Raw genomic sequence first — 23,912 nt, forward strand, 5'->3', positions numbered from 1 at the left:
AGGAGAGAGAGTTGAGACAAGCATCACATTAACTAACACGAACTGATACAATATCATTGTTCCGTTTTCTAGGCTTCTCTCCAAAGCAGCAAGCATTAGAGTGAAACTTCTCTTTGATTTCACACCAAGCCCTTAGACAACAACAGCTCTGCAGCAGTCCAACCCATCAGTTTCTATCCCCTCCAAGAACCTCGTACAGTACCATACTTCTAACAAGCAGCGGCATGGTGCCCTGGCCATGAAGTCTCTTCATGCTGTTGAGTTTTATTTGCTCTCTTGGAATATGAGAGAATTTAAATGAACATGCGGATGGCCTTCACAACTGGACTTGGATGCAGAGCTGAGAAAATCTAAAACTGGTTAGCTTGAGGACAATGAGGAGGCCTGTGTACAAGATTTAATCATTACCTCTCACTGCTTTTCATCTGTTACACTTCACTGTGCTGATCTGATGCTGGTTTCAGCTGGAGAAAAAAGGGTGGAGTGAGCCAGGTCGATTTCATACACATGAGTTTGCCCTGCACAACAACGTTAAACCTTCTACTGCAGTATTCCTGTTTTTGCTGACTCACTGGTTTAGCTGAATATCAAAATCTATTCCACCAGAGCTGGAGTTATGGCAGTTAGTCACAGGACCAAGAACAGCAGATCTGTACTGCACTGTACTGTAAAACATTCGCTTCACGCCGGATGTTATTGACCTGACTTGAATTAAGAATTCTCACAATTATATATTATTGTTAGCTTGCTTTTTCTTATGCATATTTAAATACGTTTCAGCATAATTTGATCTTTTACATAACATGTTTTGAAGTATTTTGCTAAAAAGTGCAGCCTTTGCACTGCCCCACTCCCTGCAGATTGAGGCTATTTCATTAGCAAAAGCACATCACATGGAATGAATCTAAACCGTACAGATACCCACATCTTCATCACACATGCATTGCCTTTAAGCAGTGTATTCATCATAGCGCATTCAGTTTCAGTTGTGCTGGACTTCAGACAAAACCCTCCAGATCTGCCTTGTTTTAAACATCAGGCTCCGGGTGCAGCAGCGGCAGCCTCAGCCCCCCACCCCCCCTCTGTCAAAGGCATTTTCATGCACTGAACTTCCTATTTTCAGTTCAGTGAAACGATGATATAAGAAGCCTCCTCTCCCCGGTGGAGAATAGAGCTGTTCAAACTGAATGAGAAGAGAGAATAAAAGATGGAGCCAGCACGCAACGCTACGCCGAGATACAGCGGAAACTAATGAGAGCATTAGACACAATCTATTTACTTTACAGAGGGGAGGGAAAACACAACAGACTGTGTGAGAGCACGAGAAGGACGGTGCTGGGAAGAATTTGTTGTCACATTAAGAGTTAAGGGAAAATGTGGTCTATTTTGGTGTCTGCAGAAAAGACCTTGGTCTCTTTGCCAGAGAGATGATGTCAGCCTTGTATGGCTGTCTCTTTCTCTCTCATGAGACTGTGTTGCATTGTTATGGATTGCAACGTCGGCCGGTCTGTCAGTCGTTCAGTGGATTGATTGGTCCACCACTTTAGTCCAAACTGCAGTATATTAGCTATTTGTTTGATCACTATGACCTTTTATGCATTCATGGTTCTCAGAATGAATCCTGATGACTTTAATGATGCTCCAACTTTTTATGTTGCGCCACATCCAGGTCCAAATTCTCACTTGTCCACTGAAATATCTCAACATCTACTTGACGGATTAGCACCACATTTTATACAAACATTGAAGGTGTCCAGATGAATTCCACTGACTGTGGTAACCACCTGAAATTTCCTCCAGTGCTACCATGAGGTTTACATTTTGTCTTTTTTTGTGAAATATCTCGACAACTATTGGATGGGTTGTCATGTATTTTATAACAACATTCATTCGTCCCCCCGAAAAAAGTTATTGCAAGTTTAAACTTTGTTCAGAGAGAACGCTAAATCATTTTTTGCCTTCAGTTATTTGTGTCATCTATTTGTGCAGTTAGTGTTTGTTCCCCACAAATATACAATATACCAACTGTGTAGGCGTTAACTATGCCCTTAGACTTTGACTCATTTCAGAATTAACTACAAAAGTGCTTTCAATAGGGTGCAGATCCCCACTAGGCGGCTGCCCAGGCTGATCACAGACACTCAGATAAATCTTGTAATTCCAGCAGATGCGTTTCAGAAGCTCCCAGAGCTGATAGAAATAGGCTACACTCCTTGTCTATTTTTGACGGAGCCACGGCATGTTGATTGATTTCTCCTGCTAACAGGCACTGTGTGTGAAATATAGATAGCCTACAATGTAATTATGAGGATGAATATATTTTTATACTAAAACACAGCCACAAATCATTGATTTATGTCATTCATAACAGGGTGTGTAATGTTATTAACTTTGTATGTAGGCTACAGCACAACAAAGTAGTGAAGAACAATAAACACAATTGAGATTGCCAAAAAATAAACCATTTAACTAAATATCAAGGACAAATCACCAAATCAACAAAATCCACAAGTCAACAAATCGTGCAGGCAAAACACTCCACTTTTGAAAAGCTCACGGTGTGGTATGAAGCTGTGCGGCAGATGGAACAAAGCTGGGTTGCAGCCAGACCGCGAGGAGCTTTGGTCAGTGGAATTGTCCCTCCTGGCTCCCTTACAGTCTACATGGCAGTGAGGATGGAGATTTATTCATCTCGTAACGTGCCTTAGTTTAGTGGATCATAAAATATCAGGTATGGAATCAAACTGCAGATGCTTTGGTTCAAAATGAGACCAAACTTTTCTATCAATGTCAATTCTGAGCCAAAGGCCAATACGTGGCCTGCAATAGACGGTAAGGCTTGTTGTTTTTGACCGAGACGATTTCTGGAAAACTTGTGGCCCTCTCCAGTCGGATAGAAGAAATGAGAGGTCAATGACAGTATAAAGCAGTCAATGAAACAGGTCCCATGAAAGGACCTAGGGCATACAGTCATACATGTGCACACAAAATATTATTCTGATTGGTCCAGTAGTGTCCAAGATTAGCTGCAGACAGGCAGATACATACACTCACACACGCACGCTTGCACACACACACACACACACACACACACACACACACACACACACACACACCCAAACACATGATCCTCTCCAGGCTTAGACCTGACAGATAAAACCAGAACTTCAATTATTTCTTTTATTTTCTTCCTCCTTTTCCTCTTAGCAGATTCATAAAGCCAAGGGATAAGTGCAAATCTTTTGCCACAGTTGAAACATTTTCCCAGGTGCAGCTACTGGAGCTCACAAAGCAGTGACATCCTAGGCTTGAGCTTTTCTCCTTGCTGGGCTATCACGGCTGAGACTGGGAAAAGCAGATAAGATTAGAGTCAAAGGTTGCTGTCGCTGCAGATGAAGACTTGATGGAACCCAAGAGTGTGAGACAAAGGCATACAGTATGACTGCTGTAAGAGTTTCTCCATTCAGCTGGCGTGGTTTTACATCTTCCCAACATCAAGAGAGATTAATCATGGTAATATTATCGCAGACTGAAAACTGGTGATTTGAAATCTCTTAAACATGCTCTTCCTCTTGCATAAAGTGCAATGTGACTATCATTTGGAAATCTCGCTGCGTTAATAACCTAGAAGATGTATCTGCACTCTTTACACCCTCCACACACACTATTAAACAGGAACTCAGGGTGGATGTCATTAAAATGACTGAGACTTTATTGTACAGCGAGTCTAACAAGACAATTATGTAATACCAGATGTGATATAGAAATGTCATGAATGTGAGCTTGTACGTACATGTTGGATGATATGGCGATGGACTACTGCACTGGAGGCTACGGTTGCCTTCTTCTGCAGTTCAGCTACAGTTCAACACAATTTCCCTCAAGATTATTGAAGGAAATAGTTCATCCCACAATGGGGATTCATTCATGGTGGTGTAGTATTGTTTGCTTTCAATTTACAGTCTCCTCCTGTCCGTTTCAGTGATGGGCCGCCTTGAATTTACTGCTCATAATTCGTGTTGCTTTTGCGCTATCAATTTCACAGTCAGCATTCTGAGGGGACTTTCAATTAGTGTGAGCTCGACATTTAAACTGAGCCCGCTTTATTTATCCCTGGCTTTAGATGATAATATTTCATGTAATGTCGATTTTATGCGTAGCAATTAAAGTTTCTGTCCACTGAAGCAGCACGGAGGAACTGAGAGCTAATAAGACTGGCATTGCTGCAACACTGGGTCTCCTCATGTAAACAAGAAACCTGTTTTTTGAAGTCAAGACGACATTGTGCTCCCTTTACATTACGGTTGTGTTAATGACACACAGTGAAACTCAGCTGATCATGAGACTAATGCAAGAATTCACATGTTGGTTTATAACTGCCTGTCATAACATAAAATATAGCTGTTAACCTTTAGGGTGGCAATCTGAAAGATTTTAGTCCTAGTTGATTTGGTGTGTAACAGCAAACAGGTGACAGAGTTCTGGGGACGGCAAAACAAGCTACTGTTGTTTTAGTAAAGGTTTCAGGCAATAATATTTCAATCATTCTGCGAGCAACCGTGACCCTGCACAGTGAAAGGAGGTTACATTGCTAAGTTGGAGGTGTGCAGCGTATTGCCTGCAGCTCTTCACTGTGGCTCCTCCTGACTGCTCCATAACTCCGTGTTTCAAAAGAATCCGCTGTCAAAAAATTTTTGTTTCGTAGACGAATTTTTGATAAACAACAGTAGTTATGCAAAGCTCACGAAAAAACACATTGCATTTCCCGTAAGTGCCTCATAATAACAGTCAACTCATATTTGCCAGTTAAATACTTTTAATGTGAAGCTGCAGCTGTAGGGAATGTTAGGTTTGCATTAGCAAATACCTATTGCAGCATGGTTTCCATGGATGTCATCCTCGACACCCACTTAACTTCAAATATAATGCAATAATTTCATGAGTGCGTCATGGGCTCAGTCACCATTGTGTGACCTCATTCAGCAATCGATAGTAACTTAACATTAATTTCAATGCAAATCTTCAAGATCATTACTCTAATAGTTTCAAACATCACAACAGCATCTTTATATATATAAAGAATGCACCTTTACAACCACTATATAAATTAACTTTGATATGATTATAACATTTTTTAATATGTTGTAATGGTATATTTTTGTAGGTAGAAAATGAGATGGTGACAGTCAGAATTGGAGCAGCCTGTGTTACTTTAAGCCCATTCATCTCAGTGTCCTTGCTTTCTTCCAGAGTTTGAAATGTTCAGATTTTATTGGCACATTTGGCTGCTCCAAGTCAAATTACGCCACGTTGATTTGTGTTTCCATTACCAGATTAAACACGACAATTGGGCCAAGTCACGCTCAAGGTGGACCAAGTGACGTCAGATGGGCCTCCTCATCATTTCGGGACAATTCAGTGTCAACTTTCAATAATGATTCAGCAATATCCCATCCCTGTTTTTCAAGCAATAAACGGCAAAATTGTAACAACAGCCCTCAAATTCTCGGTGATATGTTTGCTGGCTACTAACAACTGCTGCACAGTCCAGTGGTAAACATCTCTAAAGAGGGCACTGCTTTTAAACTTTACTGACTCAGGTGCCTCATCAGTTAAAGACACACCTTAAAGTGGGTGTATGGAGATGCATATTCCCGCTGTGTTGGGATGACACACGATGACACACTCATATGAGACAGCTGTCACCTGCTTCTCACTTCTAATTAGCTAATTATTTTTGCATGAAAATGAATACATTAGCTCCAAGATGTTTAACTATCAGTATATTCACTTTACACTTAAAATCACAAATACAGCAAAAATCACAGAGTAGCTTCTTAACATTTCTTTTTATTTAAGATAGTATGCATTCTATATGAAACCACATGTACTCCCCTAGAAATATATAAACAACACAGCAGAAGTGATAACCTGTTGTTGTATCGAGTATTCAGGTTTAAACTTTTGGCGCCTGTATGACATCTGAGGATTCTCAGGTCTCCTGTTGTTTACAGTGCACAAGTAATGGAGGCACCATGCATGGTAAATGATGTTAGTGTAACAATGTGGACAAACTATCTGTCTGTGTGGATGTTTGCCTATTTGCAGACATGCTGAGGTTATGTACAGTGCTGTCAGGCAGACATGAAACCAGGCCTCTGAGCAGAGCTATGGTGTCAGGCTGGTAGACACTTCCATCCTCCCTAACCCTGCCTTCAACATACGTTCCCTGAGTTGTATCTGTAATTAGGGCATTCAGAATCTGCTCTCACCACCTTATGTTGCGATTCACAACACTCACACCAACACTCTCCTGCATCGGGCTAAAAATGACATAAAGGTACAGGAGTTTTGACAGCAGAGACATTTCTTGGGCTAAAATTAGAAATAGTGGCCGTATCCGTTGCAAATAGGAAAGGACAGAAGTGTTCATAGTAAAGTGCAGTATATAGATTCACACTGTAATGCACACATGCATGTGTGCATTCAGGCATGGACTAATGTCCATGCACTCACACACACTGTTCTCCCTCAGGATGGATTGTCTGTAGCTGTTTTATCAAAACAAGCTCACATTTGTTCTCACACACTCTCTCTATAGGGAAAACACTTAGAAGCAATCTTACCTGGACAGTAATAAACTGTATATAGAGGCTATCCAGGTCACATTGAAGCACCCTCAGGCAGCCATATTGGGGGTCAAAAGTGGCCATGCAGCCGTGGGTGGACTGCAATTCTAAACCTACAATTTGCCGTTTCAGCAGGATTCAGTTGTCACAGTGATTTACTTTGTCCTGCTTCTGCTGAGTAACTGATTACTTTGGTATTTAATCAGTTTCTTTGCTTGTAAGCTGTTTGCTCAGTTTACTAGAACTGTTGCCATCAGCAGTAAGTGTCACTGTTTTGTAGAAAACATAATTACTTGTATTAGAGGGTAGAAGCAAGTTACTGTATGATTCCTACCATGGCTGCATTTTTAAATTAGCATGTAAACCATTAAATTAGCCTATAAACACATCAGCCAGCCATCCAGGTTGATTGCTCTAAGATTATCCAAGCTAAAACTCAGTGTTTTAATTGTGTTAAAGACATATCTGATTCCTCTGGCAGTAAAATCGGTTGCACAGTCTCAGCATATAAACACTATAAAGAGTTTTATTTTTTTTTCTCTTATTATGGCATCTCGGAAAATAGCTTCATCTAAAACAGTCCTTTTTTTTGCTTGATTTATGCTTGAGGCATCTGCATGGGTCCGAATGGCATTGCATCATCAGACATGCTGCTATGTGTGGGTTTTCACCTGTCAAACATTTACTAACTATGTGGACACAGATAGGCAGAGAAAATGGAAAAGCATGATGTGGACGTTAGTTTTCGATTCACTGGGCGCTACACTTTGGAAGAATGTCAGTTTGCCATGAGGAGAAACCCGTATTGATTATATAAAAACAAAACAAACAAGGCTCTGTACACAATGCTGCATCAACACAATGTCCATGTGACTGACTGTGCAGAAAGCATAACTGAGGATTTTGGCAACCTCCATAATTTCACTAAGCTCCTTCACTCATGGACCATCATGATAGTGTACAATTGTTTTATAGTTTGGAGACAACTACAAAACCAATATCAAGTTAGCTTAATATTTTAGTAGTAATAACCAGTGTTGGGCAGGACCACTTTACTTTGTACCACCAGTGTTTGAATTGCTCTGTGGCTTTATGGGGGAGCCGTACATTTCATAGTGGGGGGTCGGACATCACCAGACCAAATTGCCAATACAAGTTAGTCTGGAATCTGTCTGTTTAATTTTAAAGAAAAGTGTTATCATCAGCCATTGACCAAATGTCTTTGGATGCAATTGGATAGACCTACATCCAGTTTGAGCCACAAAACTGAGCGTAGCACTGAGCAACTAGTGACCAGGTCCACCCGGTGTAGATGGCCAATCTCAGCACAGTAGTGCCAGCCGGTCGTTAATCATTCATTAAGTAGGCAGTACACAGTACAAACAGTTTGTGTATGTAGTATGCAGTATGCTTTATTTAGATATTGTGTGTAGCTGGTTTGGTAAAATTTCTGAGATTTTATTTAGAAGGTATAAGTGCGCAACTGAGGTTGGAACTTCTGGAGAGCAGTGTGCAGTCACTGAGGCTAAGCTAAAGTTAGCCACTGGATGGTCAGTAAATCCCAAGTGGTAACCTGCAGGGCTGAAAAATAAAGCCAATGCAGGAAAGGCAAAAATCTGCAGCTCCTCAAATGGCCACTTGAGGCTGGCTGTCGACAAGTCACCTCAGCTATATCAAGTCACTAATCTAATTATGGTCACTTATTGCTCCAAATATCCAAGGTGATGATGGCCAAAATGCCAAACTCCGCTTCAGCACTGGAGTCCACAAACCAATGAACTAGTAAAGTCAGTAGTAAATCCCTACAAACTACATTCTACCTTGTTAAACTACAATGTCTCGTTGTCCATTCCTGCAAATTAAATACAAAAGATGAGACTTGTAGGTGTAGATGATTTGTTGTTGTTTAAAGGAACCTTTGATGGAGCTGGGTTGAGTTACAAAAGTTAAGTCATGAGTAATGTAACCTTCGCTACGGAGAATAATAAATTAATGTCATTTCTTTTTAAAGTGTTCACGTATCTTGCCCAGCACTGATAATAACCCAGGCATACTGCTGTGCATTTACAATTATTCTCATCTCATGGACACACTTCCTACTTTGCTCTTTAATGTTCTGATTTATCTAGACCTACTTGTTTTTTAAAAAAAATATATTTGTAAAATGAGCACAAGTCATGAAAAAAAATCTAGAACAAATACCAAAAATCTCCATACAGCACATTTAAGATGCAGGAAATGAAACCTGCCCCCCAGCAAACCAAGCCAAGCCCACATTTACTATTCAAGCACTAGTAGCAGCGTCAGCTTATCCACTAGTTTGAATCAGTTTGAGCATCTTATATTCAAAGTGTCTTCATGACTTGCAAGTTAAACAGACAAAATGGAGCAAACAGTATTACAGTTCACAGTGAGGTGCCTCTGCTGGGTTATACAACCTTTGTGTGGTACAGATAGATGCTGTTGGTGCTGACAGGATTAACGAAGACACCAAAGACAGGTACAGTCATAGGTACACAGTAGACAACTGTATTCCAAATTGTGAAGTAATTTCCAGTCAGCTGTTTGCAAGTACTTATTCTGTGATTATTGTCCAAGAATACTGAGCCAAAAGACTCACAAAGCTGCGAGCGCATGTTGCCGTCCTGCTAGTCAGCTCTGAGACAATGTTTCTTCAGGTTTCAATGCACACAGGCTCTGAGCAGCTGTTCACTGGCTTTGTAATCACATGAGTATAGTTGATAACAAAAGTTCCTGTGTACTGCCCTGCCTAATTAAGGCTGTGTTTTTTGTGTCCCTACTCTGGAGCAGAGAAATAATGGTATGGTGGGCAGCATGTGCACAAAGGCCAGTCTGCCAGTCCTGGGAAGGCGGCCGACATACCAACTAGGGGAACTGAGACTGTACAGTATGTGCGACAAGATCCTGCAGTCTCGCCTCCCCTATAAAAGCTGTTGTAAGAGGCAGCTGTAATTTTCCCTGTGATTGTTGCAAAGAGGAATGTTAAACCCGTTGTGGTGTTGGTGCAAGTGATTCGCCAATGAGGGACTCCAAGTGTGAATGTGAGAAAGTCATGGCACAGGAAGACAGAGGGAAGTGGAGAGGAAGCAAAGCCGAGAGGAGTGAGGGTTTTTCTCAAGCTCACTCTCTGTACTGCTGAAGAAGCCACTGCAGTGTTTTCTCATTCAGTGAAGAGTGCAGCAATATGAGTCAGATACAGAGCCTTGTTTTAAATGAATGACAGCACATAGAGTGTGATTGTGATCGTTTTCTAAAGGTGACTGAATGATTAGGGTCCCTGGCCTTGAATAAGTCCTATAAAAAAAAAAGTAGATTGCAGAGCCTCCAATCCTCCATGATGTCTAGCACACAAATGTAATGGATTCTTGAGAGATTCGACGTGTGTGAGGCTGACGAGGACATCAACAAGCAGTGCAGTGCACTGAACTGGGATTAGAGAAAGGCTGAGGAGAGAGGGCTGGTATTTATTACAGCACTGCCAGAGCTGGCATGCTTCTGCTCCTAGCACACTGTTAGGCAAGCGCCCCGGGACACAGTGATTCCTCGATACAAGAAAGACACGAACCGCAGGCCCAGTGAGACACACTGTGGAAAAGAAGACTGTCAGCCATGAATAATTAATTCAATTGTATATGCGCCCACTTTTAAAAAACCTTTGCCACCATTCATATGCTGCACGCTGCCGATTGATGCAACTCTCCCTCTCTCTATTTATTTCCTCACTGCTGTTGTCTCCCCTCGTTACTGACCTCTCAGCTCCACGCTCCTGTGCTGGCCCTGCAAAGGTTGAAACAGCGAGACTAATATGCTGCAATGCAACTTTAATTAGTGTGGTTAAACCCCTCCGAGAGAGAGCATGCAAACTTTTATGTCAACATTTCCAAGAAGCCATTTCCCCTTAAAGTCAAATGTAAGAAGACATAATTCTTGTGAGTTGCAGTAATGAGGCAGTGCGGTGATGTTGCAGAATGTTTCTTCTTCCCCAGTGAGTTTCTGAGAGGTGCTTCCATGAATACATTGAATCGCCACTGAATTAATGCAGTTTATGCTGTTTATCGTGAACTAATATACATTAAAGCACTTTGATTTGGTCTTCTCGTCCATTTCTGTTGATTGTATAGAAATGTTCAGGGAACAGTGCAGCCTTGTCAGAGGCAATGCCAGGGTCATGCACAGACAGATTTAGATTTATTGCATAACATCAATATTGCACCTTGAGTGTAGCATTCATAGAGAAAATCTCAGCACTAATGGATTCTCTTGGCCCTTGGTTCAACCCTTCATCCATAAAAGTTCGCTCAGAGTCCGACAGCTTTGACGTTAATGGGATTTTACTGTTACTGTACAGAAAGCAATAACAGTCATTAGCACATTCATATTTGCTTGTTGTTGTACACTTGGAGCTTAATAGTTACAAAGTACAAAATAGAACCATCTAAATAAATGAGATGGTTTTGTATAGGGACTTTATTGTAGCAGAGTTATTTGCAAATCTGTGTGGAGAGTTGTCTAACTGTATCTCAGTTCATATGTGCATAATCAGTTTTGTAACTAAAAAAAATCTCTAAAACTGTATTCACATTTGAAAGTGTATTGAGATTTTTAAATACATAGATGGATATGTAAATGTGTACGTAGATATTAATTTATGACTAAGAGCTGGAAATACAGACAACTCACTCAAGCTTCTCCGTTGCAGGGGTCGCGTTAACCGGATATTCTCGGTCACTGACCGTTTTTTTACAACAATGACCAGAAAATCTGAAGGCCGTCGGTCATTTTGACCGGTTGCAATGACCACCCCTGCCCACTTGGCTGCAGAGTGCACAGTACTGCAGAGAAAAAGTCATTCATCTGCTTCATGTAGCGTTGTTGACATAACGCCCTGGACACACCGGACGCGGAACTGAGGTTCGGCACCTATCTGACTGTCCACACAGGCCGCAGAGCAGAGCGGAGCGCTTCAGTTCGGCGTCTGGTCTATTTTTCACGGGAGCCGCGAGCGCTTCTGTCAAGCTGGATCGAGCGGATCGTACCGAACAGGAAGTCGGACACAGAAAAGACGAGAGAATCTGGCCAATTTTCAAAATAAAATAACAACAGCACGCACTGAGGAACGTGACGAGAAAATACCGTGTTTATAATTTCAAATAACACAACAGTGCATAACCAAACACATTTTTCAATACCATAATCACTTCATTACAATTTTAATTTTGTGTCACCGAGCCTACAGGCATAACTACATAACGCCCTGGACACACCGGACGCATTAGTGACGCGTTAGTGCCGTCCGGTGTGTCCAGGGCGAAGCCTAATGGCTCGGGTGTGTGGATGTCTGTTCATCTTTTCGTTCATGTCCTTATTAATGCACACTTTATAACTTGCTTGTTGGATTTATTAAAAACGAACGAATGAAAACTAAATGTCTTTGAATAGGCTATCTTTATTATCATTTAAAAACGGAAATTAAAATGACCGGTAAAAATAGATTATGACCGGATTTTTATGACCCTGTCGGTCAAAATGGCCGGCGACGAAAAAGTCTAGCACAACGTCTGCTCAGTTGTCTCTCTTTTTAAACCTGACTGTTGCTGCACTTCTGTCGTGGCAGCGATCTGCAGTGTGTGAAGATACCACCAGTCGGCAGTAGCATCCAGTGATTTTAAGCGTGACATTGCCGGGCCATTGACATAGCGTATATGCATTGATGCCGCATTCACTGCTTTGATGTGATACTTCAATATTGCTGCCATACCGCATTGGGCAGGACTGGCCTGTCAATAAATACAGTTATAAAGGGGAGCTGCACTTTTTCCTGGATAAAAGCACTTTAACGTTGACATTTCTCAACTGATTTCAACGAGTTGATTTTATACTCAGCAGTTTATACTCAACATCTCCTTGCTGCCCGTGTATCAATGTGTAATTTGGGCTTACATTAGCTGAATTACTTAAGTGGTGAAAAATAATGCTTGGACATAAACTGTATATAAAGATGGACGACATGACAGGTCCCTAAAAATGAAGCTAAAATATTTTGATCACCCCCTGGTGGCTGACTGCAGTATAGGTCATCATTAAACCTAGCCCCTCCACAGCGGATAGAGGATGAGCCATGGGCCAAACAAAAACTCAAAGTACACATCAAATTCACTTTTCCCAAAGACCACTTCTTTAATTTTATGTAGTTATGATCACGGTGAGGTTTGTTCAAATGTACATTTTTCAGATAAGTTTGGTCATAACTAGTTTTTTGACGCTATACAAAGAGGGGTTTCATGTCATGATTGACAGCTATGTGTGCGAATAGGTGTGGCCTATCACTGGCTCTGCTCAGGATTGGTTAGGCAGGTGTATGGGCGAGAGGTCGATATCACAGAAATCGTTACACTGCAGATTCCAGCACAAGGTGGCATCTGGGACATTTTGGCTTCATTTTTGTACTGCAGAAGTAAGGGGAGACGTTTCATCAACCTAGATGTTTAGTCTATATGCCTGGACTAGTGCAGTGACATGGTGGTTTAGCAGTTAAAAACATATTAACATGATATTGGAAAATTGTAAAAATATGGCACAGTATAAATAGTATAGAATATACAGTAAGGTTAAGCTTAAAATCACTGGTTACTACTGAGAAATGGTGCTTTGTAGGCTGTATAGCTACTGAGGCACAGTACAGGCAGAGACTAGAGCGGTAGAGACTAATCCCCACACACATTAGCAGATCTCTGTCATGACAGAAATGTGGCATAAGTCGCATGTAAAAAAGGCAGCAAATTTAGAGGCCCATCTGAGTTGTAAGTTTCAGCCCTTGGAGCCATTAATACCTTTGTACACATACAGGTTTGTTTAGACATGTACATATCTCAATACACTTGCAAATCTTAAAACAGATTTCGATTTTTTTGTTATGAATTGACAAACATTTACAGATTCTTGCACAAATTCACAAACCTCAGTGCACATTTAGAGATTCTTATACAAGTCTGATTATGTGCACATGGACTGAGATACAATTACAGAACCATTTTAAGTTGTATGAGCATCACTGCTGTCCTGCCTCCATGTTATTTAAATCACTTACCTTGAACTGTGGCTTACGTAATTCCCTGCCCCGTGGATGCCCTTCACACCCAGTAGTTCTTTTTAGGAACACTTGATGTCAAAATAATTTGTTTACCAATTAATGGTGTCTTTAAAAATCATGACTCCAAAATGTCATGCTCCTACCTGAATCTGTTTTCTTTTGGCACATTTGGTTTGTCACATATATAACACAAAAAGCAAGTCATGTCAGATGAGCTTGTGTCTGAATTGCTATTCAAATGACATCTCTGACATTGCAGCTCAGTCTGACCTCTCAGCTCAGGGTCAAGTGTTGTTAATTTTTTACCCCACGCTGAAGAGATGCTACAAGCACACACTCAAGACAGGGTTAATCATGAGTTTTCACTTCTGCTTAATTAGCTGAAAATATGTGAAGTACAACCAGGAAATGTCATTAAAGGCCCTCCATGTAGCTAGAATTTAAAATGAAAAATCAGATTTCAAAGCACAGGTGGAAGCTGTCTGCTGTCTGAACACAGTGCCAGCTTTCTGTTCATGGTCGGAATCAAAATCAGACTGCAGAGCCCAGTTGAGTCTGTTGCATAAACATCCTGGTGCGATTGAAACATTACTGAAACTTAAAGTGTAACTGTAGCCCATGTATTATTTAAAAGCTCTATTACTTGACCCTAGTTTCCTTCAGCATTGCCTAAGTAAAAGGCTTTCAAGTCAAGACAGAGCTGATGTGCAGAAGCCCGAAAATAAGTTGTTTTCTTGTTTTCCATCATCCTGCGGTCCTCATGTTTGCTTCCGCTTTAATAAGCATAGCTTCCTTGCACCCTTCCCTCACAACTTTTCTCACAGGAAGAGATAGCAGGAGGCAACCATTTGAGCATCTTTCTCACCCTGATCTCTGTTAAGACTTACAGAATTGTCACCATGCCCATCTGTGTTGACCTTATCTCCTCCTTTCAGCTGAAGGCAAAGTGCTATCGCAGTCTCTTGGGCAATTCCAGGAGATCAGCAGGGATGAAAGAAAATGAATGTCAAAGATGTTTATTTCCTAATAGCTGGCAAGTTTGTCCTTGTGGTTCTGAGGCTCCAACCAATCCCCAGGAACTGAGACTGAGCACAGAGAGGCAGAGATGGTATTTTAGATGGCTGAGCTGAGCCTTGTCAAAACAACATTACCAGTTTGTTCAAAAACACTCAAGAGTGGAGTGTGCTCAGGGGAATCAACACACAGAAGTACTATGAAAACATGCTCACTTTTACCAATTATTACATACAGTTGGTCTGGCAGTGCTTTTTACCTGAAAACAGCTGCCTGAACCAAAACAGTAAAGTTTTGGGCTGTCAGAGGCAGAGCAGTGAGGCTTCAGGTGCTCCAGCCCCGAATGTTTCCTCAAAAGCCCAGAATCTTTGCTATTCCCTAAATTACTCTAATATAACTCAGTAAATGTTCTTCTATTGGCCTAATATTCAGTTCAGAGTACTGAAGACCACATTTAATACATTGTTGGGGATCCTTGATTTGCAATTATAGCATCTTAGATTATTATTCCATGGATTCAAATTAAGGAGATTTATCAGCTAACGTTCATTCTCTGAACTCCAGCACAGTATTACAACAAAAGGTTTCAGGACTAGTGACTGTTTAAGCCAAATTTCTTCTCTACCTACGTTATCTAACTTGAAAATAATAACATCAAGCATTTTTTCCTCTTTTCAGGGTGCAGGAGTGAACATAATTCATTCTAATATTTGTAGTGTTTTGGTTTTATGAAGAATGATAAAGACAGTTGGAGAACAATTAGATACAAAATAGGATGTAGGATTTAGAGGATGTTTTTTTCTTTGGCAACTTTCATGTTTGCCTCAAATTATGTACTGATTTGTTGACATTCTATTTTCTCAAATGGCTTGATAAATAGTGCATATAGCAGCTATTGATGGAGGGGAAATCTCCTTGGGGGAACATGCCCTTTGGGCCCCCCCTATAGGTTTGGGCTGAGCCCTGAATGTTTACAACATCTGGCTCCACCCCTGGGTACTGTAAAACCAAAAGAGTGAGCTGAAAGATCCTAAAGCGCCCCACAGAGCTAAGGGGAAACTACGGAGTTGGATGATCATCTCTGCATGTCAGAGTTGTGTGGGCATAGGGAATGTTTTGCAGGACGTGTAAATCAGCTCAGATTACGTTTTATTCAAACATACTGAGGAACATGTTTTTTCAATGAAGTTAAATTAAATGTTTTACTCCTTTTATTTGACTTCATTGACTTTTTCAGTGTTTACCTAAAACTCTTTTAAAGCAGCTGTGCGGAACTTTTTACCATTTATAAAACTGTCCCCAGTTTGTATCACCCCCTCTTGAAGATCCGCATATTTATTTGAACCCAACAGCGACAAAAAAGCCTTTCTCTATATGGCTATTTAGCGTAGCCTCGGTTGGGTTGGACACAGCGGAAGTCAGCAAACCAGAATACGGCAACCGGAGGCAGAAGTAAGTCTGCACGTCCGCAGCGGCCCGCAGCCATTAAACCACAGAAGAAGAAGGAACCGTGGTTAAGTTGTTTGCGATCTGCCAATAAATTGAGAGAAGAAGAAGGAGCCGTGTTTACAGAGAGTGTTCTTCGAGTAAGCGGTACGCAACGGGCATTGCTGAACACATAACAGTTTTACCAGACGTATCTATAAGGACTTGGTTGTACTTTCGATGTCATGGCGGATAAAGAAGGAGCACCATCTAAAAGAATAAGAACAAGAACAGAAGAAGGCTAAACGGGACAGTGATAGGGCTCGAGCACAAACACGTGTAAACCTCGGTCGGGCATTCACCAAGTGGAGAGAGCTGAGAGATTTGACAGGTTTTAAAACTGATCCCGAGTTGGCCCTTTTCCTAATCGTCAGGTATGTAATTTTTGTTTTTATTTAGAGAATATACCGCAGCTTGTTAGGTGTTGTTTCACTTCAATATATGACCACATGGAAGTTATAAGCAAGCTAAATGTAGCTGATGTGAACCGCTTTTGTCTAGTAACGTTACAAGAAACGCCACAAAATTATCTGTGACTGTGACCATGAACACAAATATACAGCAGGCAGTTGTCCTCAGTTTATAAGAAATTCAGAGCTACACCAGAACATTTATGATTTTCTTCTCTCTCTCCAAAACAAATGCACGTGGTAATTGCCGGTTGCAGTCGAGATTTTACGAATGAAGCCGAATGCCGGCTGCATTCAGAATTTTGCGACACCAGGCTGTGGGTGTCATACTGCTTCAACCAAAGGGGGCACTATAGTCAACGAAAACGTAAAGTTCCGCACAGCTGCTTTAACCAACTTTACCCAACAGGCAGGAGGCTGGCTGTAATCCTTTGTCTCTGTGTCATTGCTTATTCGCCCAATAATCTGCTTTGACATTGTCTCTCAAACATTGGTTCAGTGTAAGTCACACTATCTCGACTGGAACCCAAGCAGCATTAGTCCTTCAAAATGTATTTATCAAGGCAAATTAGTCTGATGTTTTCACTTTTTTCAGCTTTTGTCTCCCTCCTTTGGTAGTGGCAGTAATTGCATTAACACTGTCGACACATGCTTGTAAAGTATGTCTGCAGGTGAACTTGCCGCATCTCCCATGCCCCCAGGGGTGCTCTCTTTAAGTATTTTTTTTTTATTTAATCCTCCCTCTTAACGCTGAGTTTCTTTTTTATCTGGAGCATCCACTTCAGAAACTTTTCTTCACGCTTATAGGTTATTCAGATATAGCTTCTGCCAAATTTCTAGCTGCGTTGCTCTGGTCCCCCACTCCTTCCCTTTTCTTAAAAAAATCTTAATTTCAAACTGTCAGCATATGTAGTATCAGATATAAAACATACGAAGCATTGTGGAAAAAAGCAGTGCCAACCAAAACAATTTTAACAAATCTAACGAAAAATAAATAAATTACTCACTTCTTGTGCACCTGCGTGGGAAAGTTGGCAAAGACCCCAAACAACAAAACTCTGGACTACTGGGAAATACAGAGAGCTTTCCCTCTGGCAGTAGGCTCAGGCAGCATTGTGTGAACACTCGTTTAACAAGGGCTTTCCCGCACTCAGCGGTACCTTAGGATGAAGAACATGAAGTGAAAACTGATCATCCATCAAAATGATGTGCTGTACAATTACTACAGCATATTTTATTTGATCGCATTTTTTATCCTGCTCTGGTGAATGTTGTATGTAAAATATAGTTTGTACATAACTGTTGAGGCTCAGCACTGCTTAGGTTCACTTCAGTGAATCTGTAATGGCCTACAGTCAGCACAACTGTGATGCATGGGGTCTGATCTGCCCTGTGCATCCTCATTTAGTAGCTGCTGAGCCAGAGGGGGAGCACGGGGGATGGGGAGGGGGGAGACAGAGAGAGAGAGAGCCAAAAACTAAACCAGTAAATGAAAGATTTCCAAAAAACAGGGAACCACTTATCTGCCTCTGAAGTATTTCATGGTGGGATTAGTTCAAACAGCTGCTAACTAAAGGCTTACCATACCAAACAGATACCAGTAACTTCTCCGAGGTGTAGCCCAACATTACACCATAGCAGCAGGTAAATAATCCCCTTTACTGCTGCGTTAAAAAGTCTTGACACAGTGCACATAAGCACTGCATTCAGCCTAATCCTGAGCTTCACCCAGACACAAGCCTGACAGGAGTTTCTCATCGATTTCAACGGACACAAGGAAAACCTCATTTGCTCATCAGCTCGCCTGGCTGGAGGAGACGCTGCGCTCGTCTATTAAGCCCAAGATCTTTATCACTATTCATCTCCTGTCCTGTAAATCTTCCCTGCATCTGCAGAAAATCAGTGGTGATAGAGTACAGTGGCCCAAGCCGGCCCAGCTGGCAGACCCAGGTCACACACTGGGCCATAAAGCACCGCGGGCCATCGATTGGTGCTCTCGCAGGGCAGATAACAGTCAGAATGTGGGGTGATAATGCTTGAATGTTGCTGATGGTGGTCAGCCCAAATGGGCCCATTATGCAGAGCCTCTGTTATACGATCCTGCCAGTATCCTGCTCTTTCCACTTGAAATGCTTCGCAAATTCTTCATCCATTACAGCAAGTCACACTTTTTTAAAAAAAAAAAGAAAAGGGAGCGGCTGACAGATACTCTGCACTTTTAGATTTCTGATGAACTAATCTGGCTTTGGATCTCTGTGTGAATGTTCGTGTCTCCATCGTCTGCTTCTTATTTTATAGATTCTTCATGAACCTGTAAAATAAAGGTCTCCACTGAGTGGGCTCAGAAAGCTTTTCCAAAACCACAAAGGCTCTGTTATCAGCTGGATTTCTTCATTAGATTTATTAGATTTCATCATCATCAGAACGGCTCTTTCACTTTCTTTTCCCTCAGCCTATTTCCCCCCTCTCCACAATGCAATGACTCTCTTGTGGACTGTTATAGCTACTTGCAGAATATAAATGTTTTCTAGTGTGATATAGATTTTTCCTGACAGGCTTCCTAATGCCTTGCTTCTACCAGACTTACTCAGAATTACCTCCATTTAAGCCACTGGCCCTGCAGAACCTTCCTTTCTTCTTTGCTGCATAACTTCACTGAGCCAATGCACTTACCACAGACAGACATGTACAGTATATTGAGAGTGAGAGCGCAGCCAGGAAAGGTCAGCCCCTCTCCTCATACTGACTACACAACACAGTATCAGATGAGAAAGGGAAGTTCAGAGAGAGCACGGTTTTCTCTTGGCAATTTGAGACGTCTCTGTGCTGAGCCTCATTCATTTAGATTGGATTACAAGTCGGTTCATGGAGCTACAGTGAACAGATTGCCCTTCTTACACATAACGCTATACTTCTTATACTGGCTGCTCTCATTTACATGTTGACATCCATCACCCAGACTGTTGGCGCAGATGGATGTTGTGTGCTTGGGAAATAAATATTTTTTACCCTTTATTCATCTGGATAAATTTTGCTGTGCAATCGTTCAGCACGCTGAGCTGAACTGCTTTACCTTCACGCAGCTTCACATATAGATATTTACACCATTTCAGAGCCCGTCAGTGAGGCTGCAGTGTTGTACTGTCGGCCCCTGAGTGACGTTACTGGCTTAGTGCCTTTTACAAGGACACATTAGTGGTAGTGGTTGAGAGATGCAACAACTGTTTTCCCTCCAGTTTTTCCAAATCTGTCCAGGGATTTGAACCAGAAGAACATTTAATCACACACTCGCTTGTTGTAACAGATCACACATGTTTTTTTTTTCTTTCTGCCTTGTTTCATTTTTGCAACGGATTTCCTTCCAAAACAATTTACTCACATTCAGATGCCAGCTATTGCGAGAGCATTCAGTAATAAATCACCTTTCTGTTTGGTATTGAATCTCATGATGATGAGGGTTGGACAATATTAAGATACTCTTGTCAAGAGAGGTGTAAAAAGATTTAGCCATCTGTACCAAGATGAATATCACTTGAATATGTAGTAGTAGTATTAGACCATTGTAGACAGTATTGTATCAGTGAGCAGGTCTGTTTTATATATATGGCATTGCTGGATATGCAGGGTTGTTGTGTCAGTGTGATAAAGTACCTTCATTTGTCAGGTATTAAAATGCACTGAATTAGCCAAAAACAGACAGTTATCTATAAATGATTTTTCAATTGCAAGATTGCATGAGTTTATCAGTGTCTCCCAACCCTACTGATCTAATGATGACGTGTGTGATGTTAAGTGTGATTAGTTAAACAGTAAGTGTGTTTGAGATCAGACTTAAATCTATTAATGAAACAAAAATGATGTGTACTGTAGAGCCTGAAAAAAATTGCTGTGCAGATACGCGAAAGAAATGTCAAAGTTTAAACCTCTTCACTGGAAGTAGCTAAAGAAATAGCTCAAGATTTGCTCTCTGGCATTGTATATTTGGAACAATTTATTTGGCATGTGGTTTGATATTTTAGTTTGGCCCATCTCCCATCCACTAACATAAAGGGGGAGGGGTTTATGGGCTGTACTGCAGCCAGCCACCAAGATATTTGGTTTCACTTTTAGGGAGCTGTCATGCCGTCCATACAGTCATTGATGCTGACCAGACTGCTCTGCCCCAGAAGGTTTCAGGTTTCTTTGTCGGGGTTGTGACGACTTTTGTTCTCCTGTCGGATAGTGTTTTTCCGTATTAGATAGTGATTGACTTTCCTTTCAGTGACGTACCTAATCTACGTAGTATCTAGCTTGTCTGGTGTTTGTTTGAATCTCAGATTTTAGGGAAGTGCGTAGACATCGCCCCCTTCAGTAAAGGAATGTGAACACATTTCTCTAGGGACAAATTTTGAACGAATACTTTGAGAAGAAGGGATCTTTGACGGATTTTATACAAAAATATGCTTTAAAAAAATGGAGCTATTCTCAAACATCTTTATCAATCGACCACAAAAACACAAAGTATGTGGAATTTTCCAGCTATAGTATATGGACAAGATTCAAGGTTTTACCCAAACACATACACACACAAGTACACACTGCAGGTAACCATTAATGTTTTATTGTTGCACACTCCAAAAACTGCTACTTGCCTGCTTGTTTTGTTGTCTCTGTTCCGGACTCGACAGCACAGGGACAGGAAAACAAAAATAAAGAAACTTTTCCTTTCCCTTGAAACACAAAAATAACGACTCCAACCAAGCTGAATATAAAACCTTTAATTCTTGGTCTCAAATTTCACTCCATGCTATCTGAGAGACACACAGTGAGGCTGCACAATTAGGTGTTAAAGTGTTGGTGCAAAGCGAGTAAAGTACTTTAAATCCTCTCAGAGTCCTGGGGTGCTGTGTCTGTAATTACTGGCTCCTATTCTTGATTGGAAGAGCTTCACATGTTGCTGTGGTTGCCTCTCTGGGCTCTTGGACCATATTAGCTGCTTTACTCGGGCTCCCTGATCCCTATGGTTTGCAACTTTCACCCCACAGAGAAGAAATGGCACATCCAGTCCAAACTTTTGCTTCACAGCAAAAAACATTCCCCTCACTGTTTTATTACTTACATAAGTAAGATATTAGCATGAAGCTGAGCCTGTGCAGCAGACTCCTCTATGGCTCTGCCCTTAAAAAATGCTAGATCATGAAAGGCTCTGTTACAGTGAGTCAAACAATGCACTGCAATGATACCGCCTCTGGTGGCTCCTTAGCTTTAACTTTTGAAAGGCTTCCTCAGCATTACTGGAGCAATTCTTTATGTCTGAGGGAGGGCCGTGTTTTTTGCCAAGTCATCATGGAGTGTAATATTATGGCACAGTGTGACGCCAAATTGTAGAGAAATTATCAGCTAGGTGGGACGCCAGGACACAACACCCTGATACACTGATGTAAGAGTTATTATTCATTTCACTCTCTCCCTCTTCTGTCTCTACCCACAGGTCAGGAGTGGCCATGCCATTTGGCTGTTTAACAATCGGGGAGAAGAAGGATTATAACAATCCTTCGGATGTGACAGATAAATATGACCTGGGTCAGATTGTCAAATCGTGAGTATCTCAACTGCTTCCTGACTTTTGATCTGTGTTTCTATCCCTGTAAATAAACCTCAAATGCCTTTTTTTGTTTTCAGGGAGGAGTTCTGTGAGATATTCAGGGCCAAGGACAAAACTACGATGAAAATGTATACATGTAAAAAGTTCCTGAAAAAGGATGGAAGGAAAGTTCGCAAGGCTGCGAAAAATGAGATCCTCATCTTAAAGATGTAAGTTATTCATCGTGGTTAATGTTCTCTGGAGTGTCAATTTCTGTGGTAAATAGTGCATGATCAGTTTTGTGATGAGACTGTCAAGTTCTTTGCTTTTTTGTTTTCTCTGTTTATCTTCTTAAACACAAATTTCACAGACAGTTTTTGAAACAAAAATACAAAAGGGAAAACAAATCGTGGTGCTCGCTTTAATAAGGAAATGCAAACAAACCTCATTTTGCTGAGCGATCACACGCAGCAACTCTTTCTAAGAACCTCGTTTATCTCAACTTCTCTGTGATTATCTAACTTTCAGGTAAAACCCACATTAGCATAACCTGGCCCTTATCAAACAATTTGTCGCTGACAGCAGAGGCAGTGGAGCAGGATGAATACGAAAGTGTGATTTCTTTATAAGAAGCCTTTCAAGACATGAACTCATATTCCTCTGAAAATTACACTTCAGACACCTCAGTAACAGAGATGTGCACTGCTCCTGTTTTTAATGGTTTAATCATCAGTGGGGGGTTTGAGTGAATAATCAGATATGATGACATGTCAAAGGCTGAAAATAATTGCGGGCAAAACATCAAATGCAGTGTTGAATATAAAATGCTTGAATATAGACATTAGAAAAGAGGTGCTTATTCAAATTATTAATCTCGATACATTTTTTATTGTTGTTACTCAGAATGAACCAAAAAAATCCTGCAAACTGTCAGTCATTTGTACAATTTGGTTCCTCATCTGCTGAGTTTTTCTTATCACTGATTTAAAGTTAACCCCCTCTCTTAACTTATCGTTCATCTGGATGTTGTGCATGTGCCGAATTTGACACTGGGAAGCTGTTTTCATGTTTATCTGCTGATGAGAGAGGTTTTTCTGGGCTCTACTTAAATCTGAACTGAATTCGTAGATATGCATAGTAAAGCACATAATTTTGAGAATATTTAATGAAGTAATTGAACTTTTTTGTGGAAAATAATATGAGACACTTTTTTTTTCCCGACGCCGAGGATTTTCATGTCTCAACGCAATACTTCACCAACAAAATTACCGTTTGCATATGAATAAGTCATGACGTAGTACTATGAATTTGTGAGGAAAACCAGCAAAACTATATCAAAACACTTGATTATAAACTCTCCCACAACTTGTGCATATTAATCCAAGTCTAATTTATCCAGTCGTATCCTTAGTACTCCCCAAACACATGCATATTTGCGGAAAAAAACCTTAGTATTGGAGTCTGGCTGCAAAAACACAAGTTTCACTTGAAATTTTAGATAGCAACTTTTTAGTGGAAGTGCATGTCTTTGGGAAGTACTGATCAGTGTTGGGTAAGGGTTACTTTAAAAGTAATCAAAGTATGTTACTGCGTTACTTTTTAAAAAAGTAACCAGTTACTTTACTGCGTTACTCCCTGAGTAAAGTAACTCAATTACTTTAAAAGTACTTCCAACATTACTCCCTGAGAAAAGTAACTCA

General features: G+C 40.9%; 1 protein-coding gene across 1 annotated transcript in view; it reads left to right on the forward strand.

Moving 5' to 3' along the window:
- The window catches only part of LOC126385881 (caM kinase-like vesicle-associated protein), a 52,376-nt gene that overhangs the window by 17,041 nt on the left and 11,423 nt on the right, over window positions 1-23,912 (forward strand). The window contains exons 2-3 of the mRNA XM_050037906.1: window positions 22,120-22,227; window positions 22,311-22,442. Coding sequence (XP_049893863.1) covers window positions 22,133-22,227; window positions 22,311-22,442 — 227 coding nt within the window. The 5' untranslated portion in view covers window positions 22,120-22,132. The remainder of the gene's footprint in view (window positions 1-22,119; window positions 22,228-22,310; window positions 22,443-23,912) is intronic.

This window comes from Epinephelus moara, chromosome 24 (assembly GCF_006386435.1).
Source record: "Epinephelus moara isolate mb chromosome 24, YSFRI_EMoa_1.0, whole genome shotgun sequence".
Classification (NCBI taxonomy): Eukaryota; Metazoa; Chordata; class Actinopteri; order Perciformes; family Serranidae; genus Epinephelus; species Epinephelus moara.